This window comes from Vanellus vanellus (genome assembly GCF_965231255.1).
Source record: "Vanellus vanellus genome assembly, chromosome: Z".
Classification (NCBI taxonomy): domain Eukaryota; kingdom Metazoa; phylum Chordata; class Aves; order Charadriiformes; family Charadriidae; genus Vanellus; species Vanellus vanellus.
In genome coordinates, this window is record NC_138908.1 from 77,076,535 (window position 1) to 77,102,103 (window position 25,569).

At 58.3% G+C, this 25,569-nt stretch overlaps 1 protein-coding gene across 1 annotated transcript in view; it reads right to left on the minus strand.

Moving 5' to 3' along the window:
* Positions 1-25,569, minus strand: part of TLN1 (talin 1) — a 36,404-nt gene that overhangs the window by 5,607 nt on the left and 5,228 nt on the right. Inside the window, exons 2-50 of the mRNA XM_082497455.1 lie at positions 24,859-25,022; positions 22,466-22,563; positions 22,113-22,242; positions 21,733-21,885; positions 21,314-21,456; positions 20,769-20,896; positions 20,233-20,293; positions 19,833-19,937; positions 19,355-19,510; positions 19,015-19,116; positions 18,724-18,800; positions 18,386-18,566; positions 17,576-17,689; positions 17,135-17,243; positions 16,427-16,635; positions 16,211-16,309; positions 14,005-14,172; positions 13,432-13,726; positions 13,164-13,330; positions 12,706-12,834; positions 12,246-12,359; positions 11,921-12,034; positions 11,629-11,763; positions 11,364-11,492; positions 11,139-11,241; positions 10,855-11,063; positions 10,640-10,759; positions 10,277-10,474; positions 9,802-9,941; positions 9,609-9,702; positions 9,350-9,439; positions 9,053-9,175; positions 8,744-8,887; positions 8,273-8,434; positions 8,044-8,184; positions 7,606-7,787; positions 7,124-7,256; positions 6,901-7,002; positions 6,600-6,770; positions 6,309-6,458; positions 6,084-6,185; positions 5,840-5,959; positions 5,392-5,538; positions 4,259-4,425; positions 2,780-2,963; positions 2,400-2,525; positions 1,970-2,086; positions 1,705-1,890; positions 1,489-1,596 (exon numbers count right to left, since the gene is read on the minus strand). Coding sequence (XP_082353581.1) covers positions 1,489-1,596; positions 1,705-1,890; positions 1,970-2,086; positions 2,400-2,525; positions 2,780-2,963; positions 4,259-4,425; positions 5,392-5,538; positions 5,840-5,959; positions 6,084-6,185; positions 6,309-6,458; positions 6,600-6,770; positions 6,901-7,002; positions 7,124-7,256; positions 7,606-7,787; positions 8,044-8,184; positions 8,273-8,434; positions 8,744-8,887; positions 9,053-9,175; positions 9,350-9,439; positions 9,609-9,702; positions 9,802-9,941; positions 10,277-10,474; positions 10,640-10,759; positions 10,855-11,063; positions 11,139-11,241; positions 11,364-11,492; positions 11,629-11,763; positions 11,921-12,034; positions 12,246-12,359; positions 12,706-12,834; positions 13,164-13,330; positions 13,432-13,726; positions 14,005-14,172; positions 16,211-16,309; positions 16,427-16,635; positions 17,135-17,243; positions 17,576-17,689; positions 18,386-18,566; positions 18,724-18,800; positions 19,015-19,116; positions 19,355-19,510; positions 19,833-19,937; positions 20,233-20,293; positions 20,769-20,896; positions 21,314-21,456; positions 21,733-21,885; positions 22,113-22,242; positions 22,466-22,563; positions 24,859-24,988 — 6,765 coding nt within the window. The 5' untranslated portion in view covers positions 24,989-25,022. The remainder of the gene's footprint in view (positions 1-1,488; positions 1,597-1,704; positions 1,891-1,969; positions 2,087-2,399; positions 2,526-2,779; positions 2,964-4,258; positions 4,426-5,391; positions 5,539-5,839; positions 5,960-6,083; positions 6,186-6,308; positions 6,459-6,599; positions 6,771-6,900; positions 7,003-7,123; positions 7,257-7,605; positions 7,788-8,043; positions 8,185-8,272; positions 8,435-8,743; positions 8,888-9,052; positions 9,176-9,349; positions 9,440-9,608; positions 9,703-9,801; positions 9,942-10,276; positions 10,475-10,639; positions 10,760-10,854; positions 11,064-11,138; positions 11,242-11,363; positions 11,493-11,628; positions 11,764-11,920; positions 12,035-12,245; positions 12,360-12,705; positions 12,835-13,163; positions 13,331-13,431; positions 13,727-14,004; positions 14,173-16,210; positions 16,310-16,426; positions 16,636-17,134; positions 17,244-17,575; positions 17,690-18,385; positions 18,567-18,723; positions 18,801-19,014; positions 19,117-19,354; positions 19,511-19,832; positions 19,938-20,232; positions 20,294-20,768; positions 20,897-21,313; positions 21,457-21,732; positions 21,886-22,112; positions 22,243-22,465; positions 22,564-24,858; positions 25,023-25,569) is intronic.

Sequence of the window (25,569 nt, forward strand, 5' to 3'; positions counted from 1 at the left end):
TGGGTCATGGCTTTATCCTGGACTTGCATGGGGTCATCCCAGCAAAGCCACTGGAGCTGCAAGTGGCTCGGAGTTACTGAGCTGATGGCACACTGTGATGGCTGGCTTGCCCGCCTAAGCGCATCCAGACCAAATGCCACATTAAGTCTGCTATCTGCTCTGACAATGTGTTTAAAACTGCTAAATGGTCTCTGTCTGGAGCTGAAGGCACCCTGGAGGCTACAAGCTTACTGAGATGCATCTCCAGTGAACATTTCATGGAACATTTCATGTACATATACCAATGTATATTCAACAGATGTCACACAGCAGCTGGACGGTTACACCCAAAATACAGCGGAATAGCGTGTCCCTGCAAGTAGGCTGACCTCCGTCACCGCCACACTAAGTCATTAGCCCAATCATCTGTTAACAACAGGTCAGCCAGAGAATTTCTCCTCAGCCCTCCAGCCTTGGCTGCCATGACTTACGTGTGGCTAAAGCATCTTCCAGACAGACATTTGATCTAGGTGCAGAAGACGGAAAACTCACTGCTCCCCTTGGAACTGTACCCCAGTGGTTACCTCCTTTGGATAAAACCACCCTTTGACTTCCTCTCCACCCAGCTTCAATTTCTAGCCATCGTTCCTGCCCGCCTCCTCTCTGTGCTGCCAGCGCTGGTTACCCTCTGCCTAAAGGGGCTTTCCCTGCAGGAAACCACAGTCTGAGCTCCACCACCTTGTATCTGGTGAACCTGAACGGCACACTGTCACCAAGCCCTTCTAGTGAGCTCCGTGAAACCTTGCCACAGAGCTGACTCGCCCTCGATCTTTGTCCCAACTCCAGTTCAAGGGCTTTCGCAGCTCTGTGGGCTGGGTCTGTGCATCCCTCCGGTGCCCTCAACTCCACCTTTGCAATCTCGCCAAGAATGCAAACTGCTGGAAGGACCTCACTGGATCCTTTCTACTGCTCTATGGTCTTAATTTGCTGCGTGTAAACTACACTCATCTTGTCAGACAGCTAATTAAAGAAGCCGGCTGAAGTCCTCAGGAGGACTCAAATAGAGGAAGACTGGATCAAAAGGGTGCAGCTGGCACTTGCAGTCATCACCTCTGTTATTGTGGGCACTGCCTGTTTCCCACTCTGCTGTGAGCTTAACAAGCTCTGTTTTCACACTGCCTGAAGTCTCTAACTCCCACCACCTTTACTGGAAGCTGCTTCAGGATTTTGCTCCCGTGTTGTCGAATTTCCAGCCTCCATCTGTTTACAGGCAGTTAATCTCTGCCTGTTGTTAGCCAAATACCTTTCTTCAGAGCCTGTTCATCTCTCTGACATCTGCTCCCACAGCAGGGGCTTGGCCACAAGCTGTGCCAGCACAGGCAGTGAAGGGGGCTGTGCAAAGACCTCAGTGGGAGGTGTAGAGCCCAGAGGACCTTGGGGATTTGGGGAGCACCCTGGCATCCATAGGCAGCCTCTGCCCACCCTGGGAACCGGGGCAGGGACACTCACCACCAGCACGTGCTCCAGCAGCTCCAGGTAGCCATCAGCACACTCCTTGCCGAAGCGCAGCGCCCGCTGCCGCACGTCCCCGCTCACCTCTGGGTGGTAGGCAGCTTCCTGAAACCCAGAGACAGGGAAGCCCCGATTCACATCCAGCACCATTCCTGCCGGCACCCACAGCCACCCACAAACCTGTGCTGGACCCACGTCCCCTGCCCGTCCCACCTTGCAGGCGCGCAGCATATCTGCGATGGCACGGCGGCTCAGGTTTGCCGTGGCAATGACATCCTCCTGCCGACACGAGTTGCCAGCAGCCACCGCTTTGGCTGTGGCCATCGTGATGCCTTTCGTCATACGGATGAAGTCCTCTGGGGTGGAGACCTTGGCAGGAGGCACAGGGGAGGAGAAGACCTGCGAGGCGAGGGGTGACGGTGAGGTGTGGGGCAGCCGTTTGGAGGGACAGCAGCCACAGCACCGCAGCTGTACTCACTGCCAGCTCTTGGCGTATGTGCTCTATCGTGGCCTCCAGCGCCCGCGTTCCCTTTGTGGCCTCATCCTCGACAGCCTTCACTGTCTTCAGCAAGGAAGTGACATTCGTCACCATCACCTGTGGAAGGGAAAAGAGAGCCAGGTGAAGACCCACGCAAGCTCTGGGCTGCTGCCCGTATGTGTCCCTCCCTTGTGGTTTGGTCCAACACATCCCCGTCCCCATACTCCACTCACACCACCTCATCTTGTTCTCCCACCAATGCCTTCTCTGCATGCTGTGCCCCACGTTTTATGTGACCCTTCCTCCCCTCTTGCTCTGATTGCCTCTTAGTTGTCCTCCCGCTCCTAGACAGGCAGAGAAGCCCCCCAGCTCTTTCTCCACGCCCCCCCGCCCAGCCCCAGCCCCTCTTCCCATCATGCCCAGCTCAGACCTTGGCAGAGTTCTTCAGCTGGTAGACAGCAGGGTCATCCCCAGCTTTGCCAGCAGCTGCCTTGGTGGCACCGATCAGGTCTCCAAGCGCCTTGGCCACATCCTTCACAGCGTTGATCAGGACCACCTGGGGACAGCAAGACCAGGGCAATGGCTTGGCTATGGTCACACTCAGGCTGAGGGTGCTGCGGCCCAACAGTGAGAAATTTGGGCACTCCAGGGCACACAGGGAGTCCAGCTCAACCAGCACCAGCCAAAGCCCAGACAACCCTCTCCACAACATGCAGGATCCAGCCCAGAGCACCACATGACACCTGCAACCCTCAACCCCTTCAAGCAAGCTATAAGCAGCCTCTGTTCGCCCTACACACCCCACCCCACCTGAGTCTCCGGGTCTTCAGATCCCAGACTGGCGGCACCCAGCTTCACCACCTCTGCCAGGCGGGTGATGGTGGACACAGAGGACTGTGCAGCCTGGGCTAGCTTCTCCTGGCTGGCTGTGGCGTTCTGCACCAACACCTTGGTGTCCTCCACCAGCGCCTTGGCTGTCTTCAAGATGCCCTCCCTGGGGAGAAGGCAGCAGTCAGAGAGGACATAGCCCTCTACGTGCACACATGGTCCTCGGGGCATAGAGAGACTGTGGACCCTGCCTTCTGTATCTACAAGCTGGAGGGGAAACAGAGTCAGCGTGACCTGAACTTGCAGCTCTCCTTGGGGCTGGTTTACAGCTCAGAAAGACAGTAGACTATGGGACACAGCCTGACACCTGTAAGAGACACCTTGTAAACTCCCTAAAACAAAGACTGAGAGAAGCAGCCTGAGGAGAGATAAGGAGAGGGGGGAGGCCCTCTGAGCCTCATGGAGAAATGTCTCAAACACTCGCAAGTACCTTGAAATGTAGCTATCCTCGTGGGGTGGATAATGTGGAGTCTGGATAACGTAGGCCTTGTGCTCAAAGAGCTTGCTTCTCTCTTGTGTAACTCAGGTGAGAAAACTTGTCTAAATAACACAGGATGCGTCTGGCAGGGGAAAGTCTTGTGAAGACTGGACTTTCTGCTCAGCTTGTGAAGCCTTGTTAGTTCTCTGTTTTCGGGGCGACCTTTGCCTCATTATTGGTGAAATGTATATTAAAGTTGACATCCCTGCATATGCTAATGAAGATCATCGAGATCATGCTAAACATATATGACTGTAGGACTCATCTCTCCACCCAAATCATGCTACATGTCATCTGGGGCAGGGGGAGAAACCCAAGACAAAGCTGTCACCATAGCCATAGGGTGGGTTGTACTGATACCGCAAACATGAAAGGGGAAAATAAGTACCACAAAGGGGGATCCACAGAGGAGCGTTCTATGAACCAGAGACCCCCGTTGGCTCGACAAACACTGGAACCAGGACCGGTGATCTCTTTATCTCTCTGTCTCTCGCTCTGTCTCCTTTTGTCTATCCCTCTGTTTCTCTCCCTTTTCTCTTTTCTTTTAAAGTTTTTAAGCAAGTAACCCAAGACATACCTTATCAGTTGTCATAACTCATTGTGTGTCTGTTGTTAAGTACCACTTGCCATAATTTGTTGTATATCTGTTGCTAAGTAATGCAAGGCATACCTTACCACTTGCCATAATTTGTTTTGCCACTTGCCATAATTTGTTATATACCTAACCAATTATCGTGGCCTTGGTTAAAACGTATATTAATCACTGTGGGAATCTAATACATGTTTTTGTAGGGACCCTGAGAGTTGTTTCACACTGCTGGGGATTTGTGAATCTGAGTCTCCTCCCCACGTCCTTCCCGAGTGGGGGGGTGACAGACACCCATTCTCTGGCTGAGCAGAGGCTGGATGAGGTGCCCAGGTACCTGTGGTCAGCGAAGGTCTCCGAATTCTCACGGTTGAGGGTTCCTGCTGTGGCAAACATGATGGTGGTGTCGAGGTCAGCAATGATGCCAGAGACGGCACTGGCTGCTGTGATGCACGCTTGTGTCCCGCGGTTCCCAGCCTGCAGGGCTGCCAGCACATGAGACACCTGCGGAGGGACGCAGAGGGTGACTGGGGAGCAGAGCAGGTTCAGGCAATCCCCACCGCACACACCCTCCCACACCTCCCAGCAGAGCCACTTCACGGAGGGGAAGCCACCACGGAGGGGAACTGGGAATCCATGGTCTGGGCACCCCTTCTTAGCTTCTGTTTATTTACTTTTACCCTGTACCTATCGTATTTGTGGGTCCAGGAGATATCGGACTCTGCTAGTTCCTAAATGAATAAAGTTTACATGACAGGCACCAGAACATCGCAGCTCATTCCTTCTTTAGCTGCTAAACTCAATTTCTGTACTTGGGCAAGCTCTCACAGGAGAACAAATTTCCTGATGGAAAGCAATCTTGGAAAGGAAGGACCTGCAGGAGGTCCTGAGTGTGCAGGCACGTGCCAGGCACTCTAAACCAGTGTTTTGCTTTCATACTCTTGCTTACAAGCTTTGCTGCTCTATTGCTGCCTTATTGACTAGAGTTTTTTAGCCATGTTTTCATCTGTTATTCAGAAGTATGTTCTTTAGATGGACTGATGGACAGGACACTTTCCACCACACCAGAAAAAGATAAAGGGGATATCCACCACCCACCATGAGCTGCAGGCTTGACTGAAGATGCAGCAAACACTATGCCCACCACTGCAAGAATTGGTTTGGAGAGCCCTGGGCTGCCACCAGTGTGTGGATCAGTGTCCCCTGGCAGGCCACCATCAGCACATCAGCAGGCAGCACCTGGACATCACACTCGCCCATCACACCACCAGTTGCTGTTATGGTGCCTAGAGAGGGGAATCCATCCTCCACCCTGTCAGCTGGGCAGGGCGAGCATGGCTGAGAGACCAAAAGGACCAGGGGAGAACCTGGAGAACCTAGTGTGGTGGCTCCAGGGGCACGTGGCTCAATCTGGCATCCCTCCCACCTCGCCACACCATCACCCATCACCCCTCTCTCTGGACCACTTACCTTCTCAGAAACCTTGCGCGCACTCTCTATCAGCTCCTTCTTGGTGTAGGCATCACTGGGGCTGCACTGCAGGGCTCCAGCCTTGGTGACCAGGGCAGCGCAGCCATGACCCAGCTCCTGCACCCGGCGCTTGATGTGGGAGCCAATCTGGAGGGGAATGCGTGCATGAGAGCGCCAGCAGGGAACTAAGCCCTACGTCCATGACACCCACTGGTAAACACCACCCACCTCCACCCAGCTCCTCTCTCCCAATCCTCCCACTCGGGAAAGGGGGAAAAAGGAAACACAGCTTTGCTCCATGTTTCCACACCGTGTTGCAGGGAAGGTGTGAATGCTGCCTGCCCCCAGCTCCGACGGGAGGTTCGAGTGCCCCAGTCCCCTGCAGCACACTCCAGCAGACCCTGCTCTGCTCCACAGCACACTCCAGCACTCCCCACAATGCTCGCACCTCCTCGTTCTCCGCGGTGAGTGCAGCCGGCTTAGCCTCTTGCGCCAGCTGCCCGTAGTCGTTGGTGAGTTGGTTGGCCAGTATGCCCAGCTCGTCCGGGTTGGTGGTGGATTTGGTGACCTGCCAGTGGAAGAAGAGCAGGAGTTAGAGGGGCCCTACGCTGGGATGGGCAAGCAAGAAGGGCAGTGGCCCTGCCTGGGTGGCAGGCAGCACTTTCTGCAGTGACAGGCTTGCGTGCACCCACCATCTCCTGCACAGTCACTGCGATGGCCTTGGCTGTCTTCACCATCGTGGTCTGGTAGTCCACAAAGGTCCCCTCTGGCTCGCCCACTGGTCCCTCGTCCAGCTGCAAGAGACCATCATGAGACTCTGACTCCAGCCCCAGCCCAGAGACCTCGTAGGGCTTGACTCCGAGTCTTCCTCTCCCTCATCCCCAGCCCTGGCCAGGTCCACTTCACGCTCCACTCACCTGGTTGATGGCCTGGGTGATGGAGTCCACCATACCCCCCACCACACCCGCAGCACTGGCTGCCTCATTCAGGGTGGTGGTCAGGTCCTCCACCGCTTCCTTCATCATCTGCACAGCCTCCTCCAGAGCCTCCTGGGTGTGGGCAGCTTGCTGCAAGGACAAACCAGAGTGAGGGAAGGCAGGCAGTGGCTCTCCTCCCAACAGGGATGCTGCACACTTACCTGGAGTGCACCGCATGGCACCCACACCATGAAGGGGAGCATGCCACTGACACGTGCCCCTCCTGCTCACCTTGGGGTTCCCACCAGCCTCCTTGGCTGTGTACAGCATCTGCAAGGCGGACTCGGCCAGCGTTTTGGTCTGATCCAGGAGGTTCATCTGCTGCTGGTGGTTGGGTGTTTTGGAGGCAGCGCCAATAGCTGCCATAATGAGCGGCTCAAAGTACTGAGCCATCTGGGACACCTAGGGAAGAGCAGCATCAGCACCAGCAGCTTCCAGCCCCAGCTGTCTCACACGTCTCTTGTGGGCTGTGAGCTCCTCTGCATGCACCAAGCACCTCAGCAGCAGCTCTCCATCCCCATCCCCACGTTACCTTGTGCCCCAGCTGCGAGGCCTCAGCCCGCGCCGCGCTGGCCACGGGCTCAATCAGGTTGCTGATCTCTTGGACAGCCGTGATCATCTGGTTGTGCAACGCCTGTTGAAAGGAGAGGGCATCGCATGAGGCTGTAGCAGGGCTGAGGTCACCATGTGCTGCTGGGAGCCAGGGGGAAGGACGCCCACCCCATTAAGCTTGCAGCAGTGCATCCCTGACCCACCTCCTGGGAGATATCTTCTCGGGGAGCCAGCTGCTGGCTGATGGCAGCGAGGGAGGCCTGATCCACCTCCCGCATGCATCTGTTCAAGACGTCGATGGCCTCGTCACATTCCCGCTGTCCTGGAGCTTTGTCCCTGTGCGACAGATGGATCAGCCCAGCACTGGCAGGTGCTATGCCACCCCTTCACCCTCAGCCTCGGCTGGTGCCGGTGAGGGGCAGGAGCCCTCTCCCAAGCTTTAGGGGAACCCAGAGTCATAGAGCCTGCACTTGCTGGCATGCAATCCTATCAACTCATGCTAGGGCTGGAGGAGCAGCTCCTGCACAGGACAAGAGGGACATCTTCCATCCCAGACCCTGCCTCTCCCCGCTGGCATGGGCCAAGGAAAAGATGACCCAAAACATCCCCAGGGATGCTTGCTCAGAGCAGGGGTACCTCCCAGCAGGGACAGGGCCATGGCCAAGCAAGGCAGGTCTTGCCTCACCTCATGTTGGTGATCAGCTTCTTGATGGAATCTGAGACAGTGCGAGAGTGACCGGCCAGCACTGACCACTGCGGTGGGTCCTTGGGGTTGACAGCCAGAGAGCGGGCAGTCTGGATGAGGCCAGCAGAGCTCTCCAGCATGTTCTTGGCCGAAGAGACGATGGGTTCCATGGCTCTGCGCCCCTGTGTGAGGAGACGATGGATTGGTGATGCGGGTGAGGAACTGTGCCTGCAAAGTTACCCCAGCTCCCATGACCCTCACCTGGAGCAACTCTTTGAAGCCCAAGGCTTGCCACTGCCTTCCCATCACACCCTCCCAAGGCACAAGACCCACAGTGGGGCTCCATCCCAAGCTCTGGAGGAGGCACAGCTCCTCCTCACCCTTCAGCAGCCCCCATCACAGCCAGGCCACATCCTCCCTGCGCCTGCAGCATCCCACCTCTGGGCTGATCTGGGCAGGAACAGTGGCAAACTCCGGGTTGGAAGCAAAGGCGGTCAGGTTATCCACAGCCTCTATGAGAGGGGCGGTGGCAGCACGGCACCGCTCCCGGTTCTCCTCATTGAACTCGCCATCCAGGGCCTGGTGTGGAGAGACCAGAGTGGTTATCCAACACCCACCATGCCCCAATTCCCATCCCCACCATGGTGCCCCAGCAGGGAGACCGCACCTTGATGGTCTTCACCAGGTTGGCTGTGCTGTTGGCCACCTCCTTGGCTGACTGGACAAACTGGCGCTTGGCCACAGGGTTGGCAGTGCGGGAGGAGGCAAGGCGGCACGTATTGCACAGGGCCGAGGTGTGCTTTGCTACGATGGTGGCTGCTGACAGCACCTGCGGGGAAGAGGAGGGTGAGGCAGGATCCACCATGACTCCCCAGCTCTGCAGGTCTCCCTTCCCACCAGCCCCACGTGAGGCATCAGTGAAGACAGAGGCCCCTCTTGGGGCCCAAGAAGGATCGCCAAGGTCCTGCATGCCCATACAGCCCCCAATCTGGATGGTAATCATCGCACCAAATGTGCCAGCTGGTTCCCAGTACAGCTGATGGGACCTGATGATACAAGAGCCGTAATCTTGGTCAACTCTTGGGACACAGCTCATCCAACTAGCTTCACACTCCCTTTCGTGCAAGAAAATACTCACCTGGGACTGGGTGCAGGCAGGGTCCACCAGGTTCTGGCAGGCCATCTGGATAGCTTGGTTAGCTCTAGCAAACTGGGTGGGGTCTACCAAGCCCTGCTGTCCAGCCTGGCTGTTGGGGTCCGAGACCCCCACGAGGTAGGCAGCCTAGGAGCACGGGAAAGACAGTGGAGAGGCTCAGAGCAGGCATGGGCTGTGGAAGAGGCTGGCAGCACCATACCACAGGTCCGGGCTTTGAGGGGCAGTGGAGAGGAGCATACAGCAACTATGCACCGGGGGTAATGCTCAGGGCAGGGAATAAGCATGTCTCACCTGGGCAGCTGCTTCCGTGAGCCCGCAGAGAGCTTTTGAGGCGGCACTGATGGAGTCGCCGAACTCAGGCAGTTTGCTGTTCTTGGCGTTCTGGGAGATGCCAGCCATGGACTCGCCCAGCACCTATAAGACAGAACACACGCTCGTTAGAGACCACCTCCCACTCCCGCACCATGTCCTCAGGCTCAGCTTACTGTGCTTCAGCAACAGGGAAGAAACCACCTTTTCCTTTGTCCTCACATCCTTCCCAAATCTCCCCATCCTTCCCCAAACCTCCACCTCCATCTCAGGGCTCACCTTGGAGTTCTCCATGACACTGTCAAGGCAGTTGAAGTAGGACATGTCGTTGACGGTCTGGGTGGGGTTCTCCAACAGCTCCTTCACCGTCTGTAGGGACACAGGTGTCACTTCCAAGGGAAGGGCCCATGCTCTCCACTTGTACCTCCTCTTTGCTCCCTCCTGCCCTTCACAGTGCGGTGCAGCTCCTCGCTCCCCACTGTCTCAACACCTAGCCATCTTAGCCCCTCTACTGCCTCATCAAGATGTGGCTTCTTACCTCCAGCTCCCGCAGGGCATTGTCGCACTCCTTCTGTCCCGGTGCCTGCTGGGTGCACATGGTGATCAGCTGGTTAATGCTGTCGGTCACAGCGCTGCCGGGGACAAGGGAGAAAGACCCACGGATCAATGCCAGCTCTGCCACCCAGCTCAACTGCTACAGCAAGCATCTCACAGGGAGCAAGTCCTCCTACCGTGCTGCTGCCGCCAGCTGATTCTTGAGGTTGGGGGCGGCGGGGTCGGCAGAGAGCGCCTTTGCAGCCAGCAGCAGCTTGCTGGAAGACATGGAGATGCTCTTCAAGTTCGACACCACCTGCGCCTGGTCTTCCTTATTCTGCAAGGAGCCAAGATGAGTTACCTGCAGTAGGTTTCCAAGCTCCACACCCACCCTAGGTCTTCTCTGCTGGTTTTCAAGCTAAGCTGATTCCCTTCATCTAACTCGTTCACCAAACAGCAAAGATATGGTGGCAACACTTGCTGAACAAACCCAAGCCACTTTCTCCCTGCTGCTACAGTTTTGCACAGCCCCAGACCCCACCTCACCAGCTGTGTTGGCCACAGCTGCCCCAACCACAGCTGCATAGCCACCCTGCCTGTGGCCAGCTGCATTCCCAGGCACCCCAAACCTCCTACCATACCCAGGATCCCCAAACAGGTGCTTGCTCTCACCGGAGACTGGCTGGCCATCTCCACTCCCGCCTGCAGGAACTCATTGAAGTCCTGCCCAAATTTGCCAGAGGACTTGGCCAGGTCTTGAGGGGTGCCACGTGATGCCTGCACCAGTTCGTTGGCAGACTGGTTGAGCCCTGCGGCCGCCCGGTTCAGCTGGCTCTGCGCCTCCTGGAAGCTCTTGGTGCTGGGAGGGAACTGGAGGCAGGGAGAGGGGTTAGGAGAGGCAGCGAGGAGGATGGAGATGGAGGATGAAGGTCTGGCACGTGCTTGGGGATATGTTACAGAGGAACCTGGTATGGATAGACCAGCTTGCATCCTGACAAGGCTTCCCCTTTCCCCTCCCGCCCCTGCTCAGCTCACCGAATCTGCAAGCAGCTTCTTGCTGGCCTCTCCCACCATGCGGATGGCAGCATCCACATCCCGCTGCCCTGGCAGGCAGTTGACACAGCGGTTCAAGGCCTGTGACACCGCCTTGGCCACCTGCGGAGAAGCAAAGAGTGGTCAAGGTCCCCCAGCCAGCCCCATGCCCTTCCCGCGGGCTGGCTGGGGACACCCGGGGTCCCGGCTCCCCCTACCTGGGCCAGGCGCTGCTGGCTCTCCGGGTCACCAGGCTTGGCCACCGCTTTCCGCGCCTCCTCAATGAGGTTGTTGGCTTTATCCATGACGTCGCTGGCGCACTCCAGCATGGCGCTCTGTGCCTGTGGATCGGGAGTGCTGGCCGCCACTCCACGGGCCGCCTGGCTGAGCGAGCGCAGGGCCTGGGCCACCTCTCGGGCAGCGATCCCTGCAGGGACGGAGAGGTCAGCGGCTGCTGGCACAGCCCCCTCCCCCCTCCCAGCCCTAGTGCGGAGGCCAGTACCTGTGTAGTTCTCGTTGCCCTGGGCCACCTCTCCCAGGAGGTGAGCAATGGCAGAGCTGACAGCTTTTGTGCTGTTCCCCAGGTCCTGGGCACACTTCTCCATCTGCAGAAGGATGAGCAGGGACATGCTGCTGGGCTGTACCTCCAGACTCCATCCCCGTGGCTCCCCCACCACCCCAGCACCCACCTCACATCACCCCACGCCACCCTTCTCTGTGCCCTCACCGTCTCTCCTGGCAGAGGCTTGAGCTTGCCATCGCGGGCAGCTGCCTTGGCTTCCTGCAGGTCCCTCTCCAGGCTCTGCACCAGACCCAGCGCGGAGTCTATCTCCAGGGGTCCACACGCCTCCTGAGCCTGCGATAGGGAAGAACGGAAGGTGACCAGGGTGACCGTCGAGCCCACCCTGCTGTGGTAGAGACCGTGACCTGCCACCAGGCCATCCCCAGCTTCCCTCCCGTGTCCTGCCGCGGGATGGGACCCAGCCTCTCACCTTCTGGGCAGCTGTGCGGAGCTCAGCCAGAGCCGCCGCCAAGTTCTTGGCACACTGGCTGAGCTGCATTGCGGAGGCTTGGTCCGTGATGGTGGGGACGGTGGCCTTGGCTGCAGCTACCATCTTCCCACCGGGCTGCCGGGGCAAAAGAAAAAGCCATGAGAAGGGGACAAACACGCAGCATCTTTCTGCTGCCCACCTGCAGTCAGTGTCTCAGTGGGGCCAGGCACAGTACGAAAGCTGTAACGTCAGTGCCAGAGCTGGTGCGGGATGCTCCGGACAGTGCAGGTACCTGCAGGAAGTTCTGGCTGGCGGCAATGAGAGCCAGCTGAGCACTGGGACTGTCCGGCTGGGACTGGCTTCCTCGTACACCCTGCACCAGCATCGGGATCTGCTCTGCCACCACCTGCCAGAGAGAAGAGTCACTGTAGAGGCTCAGCCAGGAGGAGACAGACCTAATCCAGGACCAGTGACCAAAAGATCAGCTCCTGGGGGAGCTGCTTGAGGACCCCACGGTCCTGCCTGCCCACTGCAGCCGAGCACAGAACCCCGGCGCTGCTGATGGGAGAAGGGATGGGCAGCGCAGGAGACACCGGGATCAAGCCCCCAGCCCTTACCTTGCAGCTCTGCACCAGCTGCTGCTGTGCGGCAGGGTTCTTGTTGGAGGAGGCGGCGTGCTGCGCAGCGGCGATGGTCTGGGTGGCAGAGGCGGCGGCTTGCTTGGCTGCGTGCTGTACGGGGGAGGTATGGGTTAGTACCGACGGCAGGGCAGCCCACCCCGAACCTCCCTGCCACGCACCGGGGCACAGCTCCCCCTAAACTTCTCCTCTCGTGTCTCTGACTGTGACAGCGGAGAATCCCCAGCACCCTCCACGTCCAGTATCCCCAAAGTGACATGGTGCGCACAAGGGAAGGAAAAGGAGCAGTGCGAAGGTCTCCACAGGATGTAGCACAGGCACTGTATGTGAAAAGGACCCTATCCCCCTGGGAAGTACAGGGACGTGGGGCTTCCCGGCTGGGTCTCGCTCACTCGCTGTGCCTGCCTGCCCTTCGTGGCCCCCTTGCCTGGTGTCTCACCTCCAGCTTGTGCACGAGCTTCTTCTTGATGGCATTCTGGGCTGCAGCATTGGTTGCCATGCGGAGCCCCTCCGCCGCCTCACGCAGCCGCTGCTGCTGCTCCTCGCTGTCTGGGTGGGCTGCAGCTCCCTGGAGAAAGAGGAAACCCATCACACCTTGCAGAGGCCACTGGGCCACTTGAAGTAGCGGCTGTGCTTTGGCTTGATGCTGGGGAGCACCCCCAGGCAGCCCGGCTGCCTGCAGTGCCAAGGAGATGACCGAAGCCCCTCTGGGAGAGCCACCCATAGCTCCAGGAGGAGCCTCGCTCCCTTGCAGAGGTCCTCAGCTCAATGCAGGACCATGCTCTGGGAACTGCTCCCGCACCCAAGGGCTGGTCGCCCCCTCTGCAGCACTGAGCCGACCATGTCAGATGGGGCCGGGAGCCAAAGCCAGCGTCCGTCCTCCCCCACACTACTGACCTTCGCAGCTTCCACCATCTTGGCAGTGGCGTCGGCCAGGATCTTGGCTGCGCTCAGCAGCTTGCGTGAGTTCTCCAGGTCTGTCTCTCCCTCCGCATCAGCTTTGATGGCATTGACGAGGTCAGAGGTGGCCTGGGCTAGAATACGAGCCTGCCGCACCATTTCCCCTGGGACAGAAAGGAAGGGTGGCCTGTTAGCAAGTCCCATAGGCTCACTGATACCTTCCAATCTGCCATGCTCTACCCAAGGTGCCATCAGCTGCTCTCACCAGCATCGCCCATAGAGCTGAATATGTTCTCGGTGACATTAAGGATGGTGTCGGTGGCCTGGTCGTAGCGCCCGATGGGCTGCCCACCCAAGGCGTGCTGCTTGATGTGCTGCAGCAGGTCGTTTAGGGCCTGGGTGACAGCCGTGGCAGCCACCCCCACCTGCTTCAGGAGCTGGTCATCATTGGTGGCCGCCTTGGAAGCCTCCACGCAGCCCTCCGCCGACTTGGCCACCAACTTGCCAGCCTCGATCAGCTGCTCCTGGCAGACCGGGGAGCTGATTGTGGGAGCCACAACCTGGCGGGGAGGAGAAAGGCTGCTCAGTAAGCATGGCGGGCTCCTTGCAGGAGTTGTGCAGGGACAGCTGTCCTGAACTTGTGCTCCTCCAAAGAGGATATTCAGTGCTTGGGCACAGTGGCAGGCACGCCAGCTTGAGGCAGCCCGTGCTTCTGGTGGCAGACCCCTAATGTCCCAGCTGAGGACATGTGGCCCTGGCACACCTACACACCGTGGAGCTGCCGCCAGCCAGGTGATGCTTGCGGCCACACCAGGGAAGGGTTCACCTTGCGGCTTACCTTGGTGCAGGCCACCAGCTGGGAGGTAGAGAGGGCGCACTGGGTGGCAGCAGCGATCACCTGCGTCTGCAGCGCCGAGTCCTCAGTTTTCTGAGCCACGTTCTTGGCTTTGAGCACCAGCGCAGCGGCAGCACTGGCCACCGCCTTCGCCAGCTGCATGAGCATGTCCTGGAGGGGGGTGGGAGGGGGGAACGGACGCGGAGAGGGTCAGTGTGGAAACCAGGCAGCAGGAGCACCGGCAGCCGCCCACAGGGCTCTCGTGAAATATTCAGTGGGGAAACGTGAGCTCTCTGGGGGCCTTTCATCCGCTCTGGCCCAGCACCGGTAGGACGAACACTGGGAGTGGCTGGCAACAGCTTGACCCCATCTCTATTGTGGGCTACAGCTGGCGGTGAGGCTGTGACCTGGCCCCGAGCCACCGCCTGCGCCGCGGCACTGCCGCAAACACCGCCCAGAGCCGCTCGGGCAACGCGCAGCATCCAGCCCAACACCCCACGATCCGCTCACCGCCCGCTCCCCAGGCAACAACACGTGTCAAGTCCCCAACTGTATCACCGCAAGCAACAACCTGCTGCAAGGCACCGCCGGCACTGCCTGCACAGGGTGCAAAACCAAATGGCAAAAATATTACAAACCCCTCCGGCCAAATTGGAGGCACAAGCCGGCCGCTGCGTAACCACACCGGAGGCAGCAGCCTGCCCACGGGCTCACCCCACCAGCAAGAGGCGAGTGAGATGCTGCCCGCACCGGTTGCCTGTACTGCCGGTGTGACAGCTATTTTATAGCTCGTTAGCGACAGGCTACATGTCTGGCTGTCATCGCCGAGGCTAAAGGAGAGGTACAACGCAGCAACCAGCCTCCTCTCCCTCGGGGGCAGCGGGGAAGGCGCGGGGCCGCCCTGCCAGCACGCAACAGGCAGCAACCAGAACACGGCGGATTGCTTTCCTGCAGAGCATCAGATGTGACGGCACGCTGCAGACACCAGGAATTGGCTCCCGTGGCATGCTGCTGGCGGAAAACTGGCAGCACCAGCGCCAGGCAGCAAATGCCTGGGGCAAAGACCGCGGTAGGCAGGGCAGCCCTCCCACCATCTGCGTGCTCGCGGCGAGCAGCCTCGCACCTGGTGGCGGCTAAGCCTCCTCCGGCCACTAAGCCAGAAGTGTCACAGCCCCCCCTTGCCTCCTGCAAGCCAAGACTACTCCCCGCTGCCATCCGCCACCTTCCCAGACAGGAGGAGAGACCAGAGAGCGCATGCACCCAGCTCCAGAGTCCCCGGACTGCAGCACCCGAGCCCAAGGAGGGAAGTAGATACACTCGGGTCTGGCAGCTGTAGGGCAGAGCATCCCGTGACAGGCGTGCAAATTGTCCTCCAGGTCCCAAATCTGCCCCTTGGGGCTTCTCTGTCTTGGCACTGCTGCCTGGCCGTGCATGGCCCCCTGCCCTGGTGCTAGCTTTTCTGCTCCCCTTGGCTCTCTGTCCAGGCTTTTCTGCTCAAGTTGAGGCTGTGAGGCTGCTGTGAACAGAAACTCCTTCTTTCTGGAGCCTATTTTGATCTATGCTACGGCTCCTCCTGCCCAGCACGGTGTGCTACCTCCCTTGTGCTGGAAGGAGGAGTCGTGGGAAAGCAAGCCAGCTGGAAGTCAGCTCAGCCAAAGCAAACCACCCCTCGAGGCTCCGTCCACCCTGGGTCTGTGACGGGGGCAGGCAGGCAGGCAGCTCCCACGGGCAGGGAGCAGCAGGCAGGAGCCCAGACGGCTGCGAGGGAGGACTCCTACGGCAGCGCTCGCCCGAGCGGCGACCCGAGTGCATGGAATTCTTGAGAGCCCATCACCAGAAAAGCAGATTCTTGAGAAGAGCCCTTTCTCCAAAGAGTTCAACTGATCGTCACCAGAGGAGCACCCCTCACACCAGAGAGGGCAAGGACCACCAAGCCATGCCTACAGCTCCCTTTTACCGTCTTTGGGTCAGAGGCAGGCAGGATCCAAGGACGCCGGCTTTCTGGGATCTACATGGGAATCCACAAGATAAGGGGTGTTATATCACAGCGGCTCTAGGGACAGAGAAGGGCAATGGCCTGTCCCCTCCCTCAGCAAAGTCACCACTGGGCACTGGCCAAGCTTCAGCCTGGAGCCCTCCTGACAGGTCCTGTGCAAAGACTGATGCTTTTAGGGAGAGAGTGTCCCTGGGTACTGCCGGGTGCACTCACCTGGAACCGGGGGTCGGTGTCGCTCTCCCCGATCTGCTGCAGCAGCTCTCCACTGGTCTGGCCCACGAGGCCAGCAGCCTGCAGGAGATTCTGGCGAGGCTGTGAGGAACGAGGCAAAAGCAACACCAAGTTCATGAGTAAGCCCTAAAAACTCACCCGACAGTTCCCCTTGGCTTTCACCCTCCTCTCGGCCCCACAGCCCCTCCTGCCCCCCACCTCAGCGCTGGCGGGCTGCGCCGTTTTCAGCAGGTCTGAGACGGCGCTTGCCAGGTTCTTGGCTGCCTGTAGAAGTTGCCGCCCATTCCCTCCCTCATCCTCCATCAGTGCGGCTAGCAGCTTCACGCCCTTGGACATCTCCGTCAGGTTGGAAGAGATGGTGGTGACGGCGCAGCCCACGGCGGTGTAGTCTGTGTCCGCTGGATCCCCTGCACAGAGAGATGAGTTCGGATGGGGTGTGCTTCCAGTGATACTTGAGGAGCATCCCCAAGCCTGTCACTTAGGTGGTCCTCCTTCCTGGGAGCGGGGAAAAAGACCCCCTGGCTCCTAAGCCTGAAAGGTGGTTGCATCAGCTGAGTTTGGGCAGCAGAGCCTGGGGAGAGCTGCACAGTGCCATGGCTGTGCCTGGAGCTATAGCAAGGACTGGACAACATGCTCCTGGTTCAGAGGATGACAGGTCAGCCAAGGACTGGGAGGAAGGACCGGACTGGGCACAGACAAGGACGCTGGGGCATCTAAAGGCAGGGCAAGCTGCAAGGACACAGCTGGCTCTACAGGCATGTTAGCAGCAGTCAGGGCTGATTTAGCTCTAGCTGGGGAAGGCTAGGTCCTCCTCATGAGGGACAAGAGATGTGACCTTCAGCCAGACAAGAGAGACCAAGCCTTTTCCAGAGGTGGAGCATTTCTCTTCTCCAACCCTTCATGTACCTGCAGTGAGGTTGACCACCGAGGCTGTGCCAGCAGTGATAGCGTCCACTTGGGAGTGGATCTCATGCTTTGACTCATCCATCTTGTTTTTGCGCCAAGCTTTGGATGCCTGAAATAAGAAGAAGAGGGTCAGGAGATGGTAGTGGAGGTGGTGGGGAGCTGCACCCATGCTCACACAGAGTGATGCGGGAGACAGGGAGCAAGGAAGAAAGAAAGAAGAGCTGTGACCACTCAAAACTCCCCAGCCCATCCTGACCAAGCAATGTGACCAAGAATCCTCTCTGCTCCTGCCCCCAGAGCTGGACACAACCCCACCTCATTGCCAGCAGATTTCCCAAAGAGCTGCTGACACCTCTCCTGCAAGCACGTCCAGCCTCACCCAGCCCAGCCAGCAACCTCCAGTGATGTCCCCCCAGCACCCCCTCTTCACCCAGCACTCACAGCATCCTGTCCGAGAGGCGGCAACGTCTCAAAGTCATCCAGCGTGGCCTGGGCTGCATGCACAGCCTGCATGCTGGAGTTGATGGTGCCGGTCAGGGCTTGCTGGGCTGAAGTCTGCAACACAGGGACAGAGTGAGGTACGCCAGGGGCTTGACATGTAGGCCTAAGTATTCGGCTGACGTGCTCCCCTGCAATGTAGTGTAATGTGCTGTTGATGGCAGCGCTCTAGGTAGGCTCCTCTGCAAAGTGGGGTGCACCTAGCAAAAAGGGGGTCTCTCTTCTGGTACCTCCCACTGGGAAATGTCCTGTCCCACCATGGGTACAAGTGAGTCTCAAAGTCAACCAGCTCTTGGGGGATGGGGAGCAGATGCAGTGGGACCCCACAAGGGTTTTACATTAAGCCTCACAGCAGGCAGAGTGGGGACAAAGAAAACAGCCTCCTTGTGGCCTTTCCCAAGTGCTTCTCCAGCTGCAGAGGACATGGAGGGCACCAAAACCAGGCACGGGGCTCTGCTGCAAACCACAGCACTGGGGGCTGGCCAGGCACAGCAGCTCCGGGAAACTCAACCTGAAGGAGAGGCTGTAGCCACCAGCCAGGGGAAAATGCCAGGGTGTAGCTCAATTTTGCAGAGTGGGTACGGGAGGACGCATGCTCAGCCAGGCCAGCAAGCACACGAGGCCAGTGGCACAGAGCCCCTGCTCTTTTCAGCAAGCCAACGCCTGGCCACAGACCCAAATGGATGGGTCTACACGAGCTCGATGGGCACCTTTCGGAGTTTCTGCCCTACGGTGGGTAAGGGGAGAGCTTACCAGGGGAGGCATGTGCCCTCGGTGCATCTGACCACTGGTGATTTGCAGCTGAGGCTGCGGCATCGTGCCCACCTGGAAGTTTTCTGGCCCTCCAGCCCCTGTCCGCATGATGGCTGGCAGAGCCACTGAGCCCAGCTCTGCCTTGCCTACACGGTTAAACTGCTGCTGCAAGACAGTCGACCTGAAATGGGGAGAAATACCGGGTTAAGGGATGCCCATGGCCCCAACACCAAGCGGGAGTGCTGCTGCCAAAGGATGGGCAACTCTTGCTCCAGACATGTTGTGCCGCTCTCCGTTCACCTTCTGGTTGGCAGCTAACTTGCTTCTAGAGGACTTACTTCTTTGGAGACACAGAGTCTTCCAGCATGGTGGACTCCTCATCCCCCTCCAGCCCAAAGTGGTCTTTGCTCTTTTTCTGCAGAGGGAAAGAGGAAACATGTCAGCCAGCACACACCTCCCAGCCTTCCCCTCCTCCCAGAGCCCGGGCACTGTACTGGGGCCACAGGGTCCCCCCAGCAGCACCGTGGGCCAACGGCGGTCTGGAGGCAGCTGGAAGGGGCAACCCCGCACACCTCTCTGGAGAGGAACCAGTTATCAGCACCCATCTACCCTTCCCAGCAAACTCTCACCTTTTTGAGGATGATGTCAATGTAGCCGGCAATCAGCTGGGCAATCTGCTCCCCCTCCGTCGTCTGCACCGAGTAGTAACCATCCTGGTAATCTCCAAAATCCTGCAACGGCACGGCACAGGGTAGCACTGGAGCAGGGCGCTGGCGGCCATCCTGAGCCCGTCTGGTATGTGCTAAGCACCCAAGCCCCAGCCTCCGAAACAAGAGCCGGGAGAGGCACCAGAGGAGGGCAAGGCTGTCCCACCACAGGGCAATACCCAAGAGAGGGGCTGGCATGAGAGCAGCCGCTCACAGGGGCACCACTGGGGAGGTGGGGTGGAGGACCAGGTCTGGTCCCTACCAGTGTGAAGCTCTTGGGTGAGGCTGCCCAACGCTTGATGTTGGTCAGGCTCCACTCCTGAATCACTTCCTTGGTCTTCTCATCCACACGCATCACGCACTCCTTGGTGATCCCCAGCAGCCGCGGCACCAGCTTGTTCTTCCCCTTCATCTTCTCCTGCGGGCCGCAACAGAAGGGTTGTGGGCTGCCCCCGGGATGGATCCATCCAGGCAGAGACCTTTAAAGCCTCCCTTGGCTACCAAACACCTCCAAGGCCACACTTTCAGGTGCTGACAGCCACGACACGGGGCTTGAAAAGGACAGGAGAAAAGCAAGAAGTGGGAAGGCAGCGCACATGGAAAGCCAAGAAGGACAGATGGACAGTGGGGACACAGGGAAAACGAGCAATGTGTGTTGAGGGGCAGCAGCTAGATGGAGACATAACAGATGGAGAGATGCTGGAGAAGGGAAATTTTGGCCAGGGGACCTGCTGCTTTACCTTGACCAGGAAGAAGGAGACCCCATAGGTCTTGAGGGAACGGGCAAGTTTCACATAACGGACTTTGGCCTCAATCTCACTCATGTTCCCACAGTTCTTGTGGGCCTACGACAGCACAAAAGAGAACATCACGCTAGCACCATGGTCTCCTGGCTGTGCCACCACCACCCTGTCACAGCCTTTCCAAGCTCTCCCAGCCCCACCGGCACCCCCTGCCCCTGCTACAGCATCCCTCTGACCTCTGGGACCTCAGGAGCTGCTTTGTCTGCCCACCTACAGCTTCCTGCACCTGTTTCTCACCCACCAAGCTTTTATGTGTTGCCTCCAGAGACAAGAGCAGCCTCCACCTTTGGCGAGGAGGAACAAGAAGCCCAGGTCTCAACACTCCCCCTGCACGTACCATGAAGATCTTGCGCTCCCCTTTCTGCTTGATGTACTCCTTGGGCAGGAAATCCTTGAGTCTGCCAAGAGACAACCAAGCCAGCTGTTAGCAGCAGAGCCCGAAGCCAGCGTTTGTCTTCAACTACAAAGAGGACCAACCCAGAGCCTCGGACAAACCCCTGCCAGGGCACGGGCTGGGAGTTTTTGGGAGTAGGAAGGATGTGGGAGAGATTGCTGCAGTAATGGAAGCTGCCCTGCTGAGACTGGGGTGGAGGTGCTGAGGATGCAGCCCCTCACGCAGCACCAGGGCAGACTGTACAGTGGGCTGGGGTCCCCCCCACCAGACCTGGCTGCGTGTCCTGTGGGGTGCCAGAAGGAGCAGGATGGGGGGCTGGCACCCCTTGCAGCTGGTGTGGACCTCCACGCGTGGGCACTGTGCTACAGCGAGGAGATGGGTCGCTCCAGAGACATTTGCATCCCCAACCCCCATGTGCCGGCGCAGTGCTGGGGGCTGCCAAGCTGCGCGAGCCACCTGGGGGTCCCCAGGACACTCACTCCAGAAAGCCTGGCTTGTGCTTCTGTTCATTGTGTGGCCCGAACTGGATCTGGCACTGGTAGCCGGCAAACTCACAGGCTTTGTCAAAGGAGACAGGGTGGGAACCGTTAAGGATGTCATCACGAGCCTGAATGGAAAGAGAAGACACTGCTGTAGACTGGGGAGCCATGCAGACCTGCCACTGCTCCCCTCCACACCGCGTAGGACCTGTTTTCCAGACAGAAAAGAAGTGCACATGAAAAAGAGGAGGATCAAGGGGCGGGCTGTCCCCTACAGGGACCATCACCATGCCTGGGAGAGGAACAGCAGCAGGACTTCAGGATGGTTCCTACCAGGCAGAGGAGAGACAAGGGATCCCCTGGGGAGCTCTGGCATACATACAGGGCAGGGCTGGGATTCCCAGCATTGGCTCTTACCCAGGAGATAACCGCGCATCCCTACGTGTCCCCCGTGGTGGCTCCTGGCCAAAACCTCAGCCACCAGCCCTGCCCCTGGCAGCAGGCTGGCACGGGGCAGCGGAGCCCAGTGCTCTGGGGAGCTGTACCTGCACGTAGAGCAGGTTGAGCTGCACAGGATCTCGCGAGTCCACGTTCTGGTCGGAGTAGAAGAACTTGCGCCGCAGCAGCAGTGTTTCGTTGTCATCAATGCCTTGCTCACGCAGGGTCCGGCCATGGTCCAGCCAGTTCACTGCAGGCAATGCCAGGGCATGAGCAGGGACAGGCACCCAAGCAGGGCTCGTCCTGGTGCCGGGTTGGCTCATGCAGAGTGAGAAACGGATCCCAGCTCTCACCCCTCAGTCCCGGGCCTCCAGGCAGGAGGCTCCAGTGAGCGTGGACACGTATTCCCCTTGCCACAGTGCTCTCCACTGTCACCCCCACTCCCCTGTGTCAGCTCTTCCGCTTGCAGGGGGCCCTGCACACCTCAGCACGGGCTGCCCCATCCCCAGCACATGCAGGCACCTACATTCGTCATCCGTGTGCAATTTCTGCTTGAGCTTCTCCATTTTCTTCTCATCTCGCAGCAGAGTCTTGTCCTTCTTGATGGTGCCGGTAACCTCCTCCTTCTTCTCTTCCATAATCTCCCGAACAAGAGAGTACTCATCATAGTTGGTGATGCCTGCAGGAGTGCAGAGGACTGAGCTCAGCACATTGCTGCCGAATACAGAGCCGGGAGTGATGCAGGGGTGCAGTGTCCCCTCCCCAGCATGACACACTTCTCGGCCATCCCTGCTGCCAGGCCAACCGCCACAGAGCCGCTGCCGCTCCCCTGGTACCCCCCACCAGATGCTGCCACCTCTCCCCACCTCCTTTCTTACCCCCCTGTTGCTGCCCCCCTCCTCTCACCGATCCGGGCACAGATTGTCATGAGCATGTCCGTGACGGTTTTGGAGTCATCCACCATCACAGTTTTCACTGTCCCATCCAGCATGCGGATCTTCAGGGGTCGCTGCTTCTTCTTGTACTCCATGGTGTCCTGTGGGCACAGCAGAGCACAGCTCCCAGCGGCAGCACCAACGCAGGCTGCCTGCATCCCACCACTGCGCCAACAGCTCCCGTCTCCCAACCACAATTGAGGGGGGGACGTGGGGTACACCCAGGCATGATGCCAAGCACCTGCAGCATCTCCTCACTATGGGCACATCCAACTGCAGAGCCAAGGCGGGTACCAGCTGGAAGGATGTGGGATGGATGCTTACCCCATTGCGAAGCATGTAGTAGTCCAGAGCCTTCCCAGCCTCCAGCCAGATCCCTTTCTTTGGGTCTTCATCCGAGAGGAAAAGCCCAAAATCATTGGCTGAAAAACAGGTAAAGTCTTTGCCAGGGTAATCCTCAGCAGGACAGGGCCACCAAGATGCTAGCCTGTGCCCAGGGATGTGCATCGGTGCAGGCCAACGCACGAAGCACAGCAGCACTGTGAACGCTGGAGCCTAAACCCAATGAGTGGGCAACAAAGCCGGCAAGCAAGCTCTGAGATACATGTTTTACCACTGTTATCTATGGAAAAAAATCATCTGAAGCATGCCTACACAATGCTGAACTTGCAACTGATAGTCACAACAGAAGGAAGAGCTCGGAGTTGTGGCTGACAGCTCTCTGAAATCTTCAGTGCAGCATGTAGCAGCAGTGAAAGCAACGTAATAAAATGCTGGGGATCACCAGGAAGGGTGCTGGGAACTAGCACCCATATATAACCTAGGCTCATCCACACTTTTAGTAGTACTTTGAAGTGGTGTGGTTTGCACCTCCCCAGAAGGACAAAGCAGAGTTTGAAAAGATACAGAGAGAGGCAACTTAAATGATGGAGCTTTAGTACGAAGGACTAACGGAGCTGGGACTCCTCCATTTGGGGAGGAGGAGGCTGGCGGAGGATGGGATCAAGGCTTACAAGGTCTCAAAGGTGGTGAATAAGTGCTTTTCACCAAATCCTGCTCCTTCGGGGCCGGGGTACCCAGTGAAAGTGCTCCTGCTGGAGGCTGGGCAGTGGCACCCCAGCTCAGACCCACAGGCATAGCCCTGTTTTCACGCTGCAAGAGGCCACGACCACGCCTGGCTTTGCCTTGTGAAAGGTCCTTCTCCACCTTTCAAGAACTCTGCGCCGCAGGCTGTCTTGGCTGGCTAAGTTTGTAACGCGTCATCTCTTTGGCAGCTCTCTGCGGGGAGGGACAAATTCCTGAGCCGCCCCATTCCTGCCTGGCTAACGCTGCTGTTAGGCTCCTACTAAACAGGGAGCAGAAAAACCACGGAGGCTTGCCATTTTATTTTTAAATTAATAGTAATAATAATTTAAAAAAGGCAGTACTATTTTGAAAGCAAATTCCAAGAGGACAACTTTAAAGCACTGAAAACTGAGCAGTTTGCCCCAGATCTGTAGCTTGCGCGCGGAGAGGCGCTTCCCGAGACAGAGCAAGAGCAGAGCTGGAAACCTACACCAGAGCTCCCCCAGCCCAAAGTTGACAAAAAACAAAAACAAAAAAGGGCAGCTCAAAGAGACCCCTGAGTGCCACTGGGAAGGAGGGCAGAGAGAAACAAGAGCTGCAGGGAAGCGATAGGAAAAGAAAAGCTGTGAGCAACTGAAAAGGAACTCGGGAATAAGCAGTTCCCTTTAAGGCTTTCCCCTTGCCTTTTTTTTTTTTTTCTTTTTTTTCTGTAAGCAGGCTGGCTCACGCCCAGCAGCAGGAAACGCAATGCTCCCTCCGACAAGGCTACAGCCCCGCATCCACACAAACACCCAGTCCCCTCTCTGAAACCGAAAGCCGTGGTCTGCCGGACCGCTGGCCAGCTGGGCACGACGGAGAAGGCATTTCCTTTCATCCTCGAGGAATTCGCTGCTCCCAGATGTCGCCGCGCTCCCCCCCCTTCTCTTCCCACGACTCCTGACCTCCTGTTTGCTGCCTCTCCCCTGTGGCACAGCCGCTTTCAGAGGCGGCAGAGACCCGGGAGAGCCCACGAGACGATGTCCCAGTGCTCCATCCCCCCCATCCACGCCAGGGACGGGCCACGTCCGCGTGGGCGTGAGTCACGTCATGAGCTCATGAGGCATAAGCTTAATTTTGAGCCTGGCAGCAGCACGGAAAAATTAGATCTGAGAAAGCTTAGCAAGGTAACAGAGCACCCGCACAGGCCTGGCAGAGAGCTGCCGGGGGAAGCGGGGGGGAGGACCCAACAGAGGACTATATATCCCCCAAGAAAGGAAAAATGAACTTACGTGGTTTATTAATGCTCGCTATGACCCCTGCAACTGTTTAAACCCACCCAGTCCTGGCTAGTGGTGATAGATGCAAGGAGGAGAGAAGAGCAGACAGACAGGGCACCAGGCTCAAAGGGCTCGATGAGTTATTTCACTTCCAAATGTGTTTTCCTACACCCCAACCCCCAAAATTTCTTCTGGGGTGTCAAGGAGGGAGCCTGAGAAGCTCAGCCCTTCACCTCAACTGGGCAGGAGGACTTGGACCTTGCTCCCCCAACCCCTCCACTGCTCTGGGAAGGCCCAGCTGGGCACGGGGACTAGAGAGGGAAGGGAGACCGGTGAAATGCCACGAGCTAAGCTGGGGTGGTCCTGGCGTGGCAGCCAGCCCCACCGTGGACTTACGCTGTCCCATCTGGGCCTCGGGCACACGCTCACGGATCATCCGGCAGGCGTCGTACACCATGGTGGAGGGCTCAAACTGCATCGTCTTCACCACATTGCCAATGCTGATCTTCAGCGAGAGGGCAACCATGGTGGCGGCTGGGTTGTCCCCACTCCTGCGTCACCTGCTTGGAGAAGACAGACGGGTTAGCTCTGACCGCTGGCCCCTCCAGTGAGCTGGGTCCTTCCTCCTCCTCCCCTCCGGCAGCGCCTCTGCTCCCTGAAAGCCAGAACCCAGCTTCTGCTGGCAAGCAAGGGCTGCACCCCACACTGGCAAGCCTGCGAGGGGGTTCCACTTTCCAGCCCTGTGCTGACCCCAGGGTCTCCAGCCAGCGTTGGGACCCTTGTCTCCTCATCCCAAGGTCTCAAACCCAATTCTACTCGCCTGCGGGAGTGACAGCAGCTGGTACCCAGCGGAGATGCTGCCAGAGAGGAGGAAGTGAGGATGCAGGAGCACGCAAGATAAGCTGGGAGAGAGTGATGGAAGGGTTTATAATTAAACCTGCTGTGACACAGAAGCCACAAGAGGAAAACCAAGCTTTGACGCAGAGCTGGCAGGGCCCTGCCCCGGCTATCAGAGCTCCCCACGTCGCCAGCGGACGGTGCTGAGCCGGCAGCCTGAGGACAGAGGGACGGAAAAGCCTGGAGCCGCTTGGGGAGGCAAGATAAGGA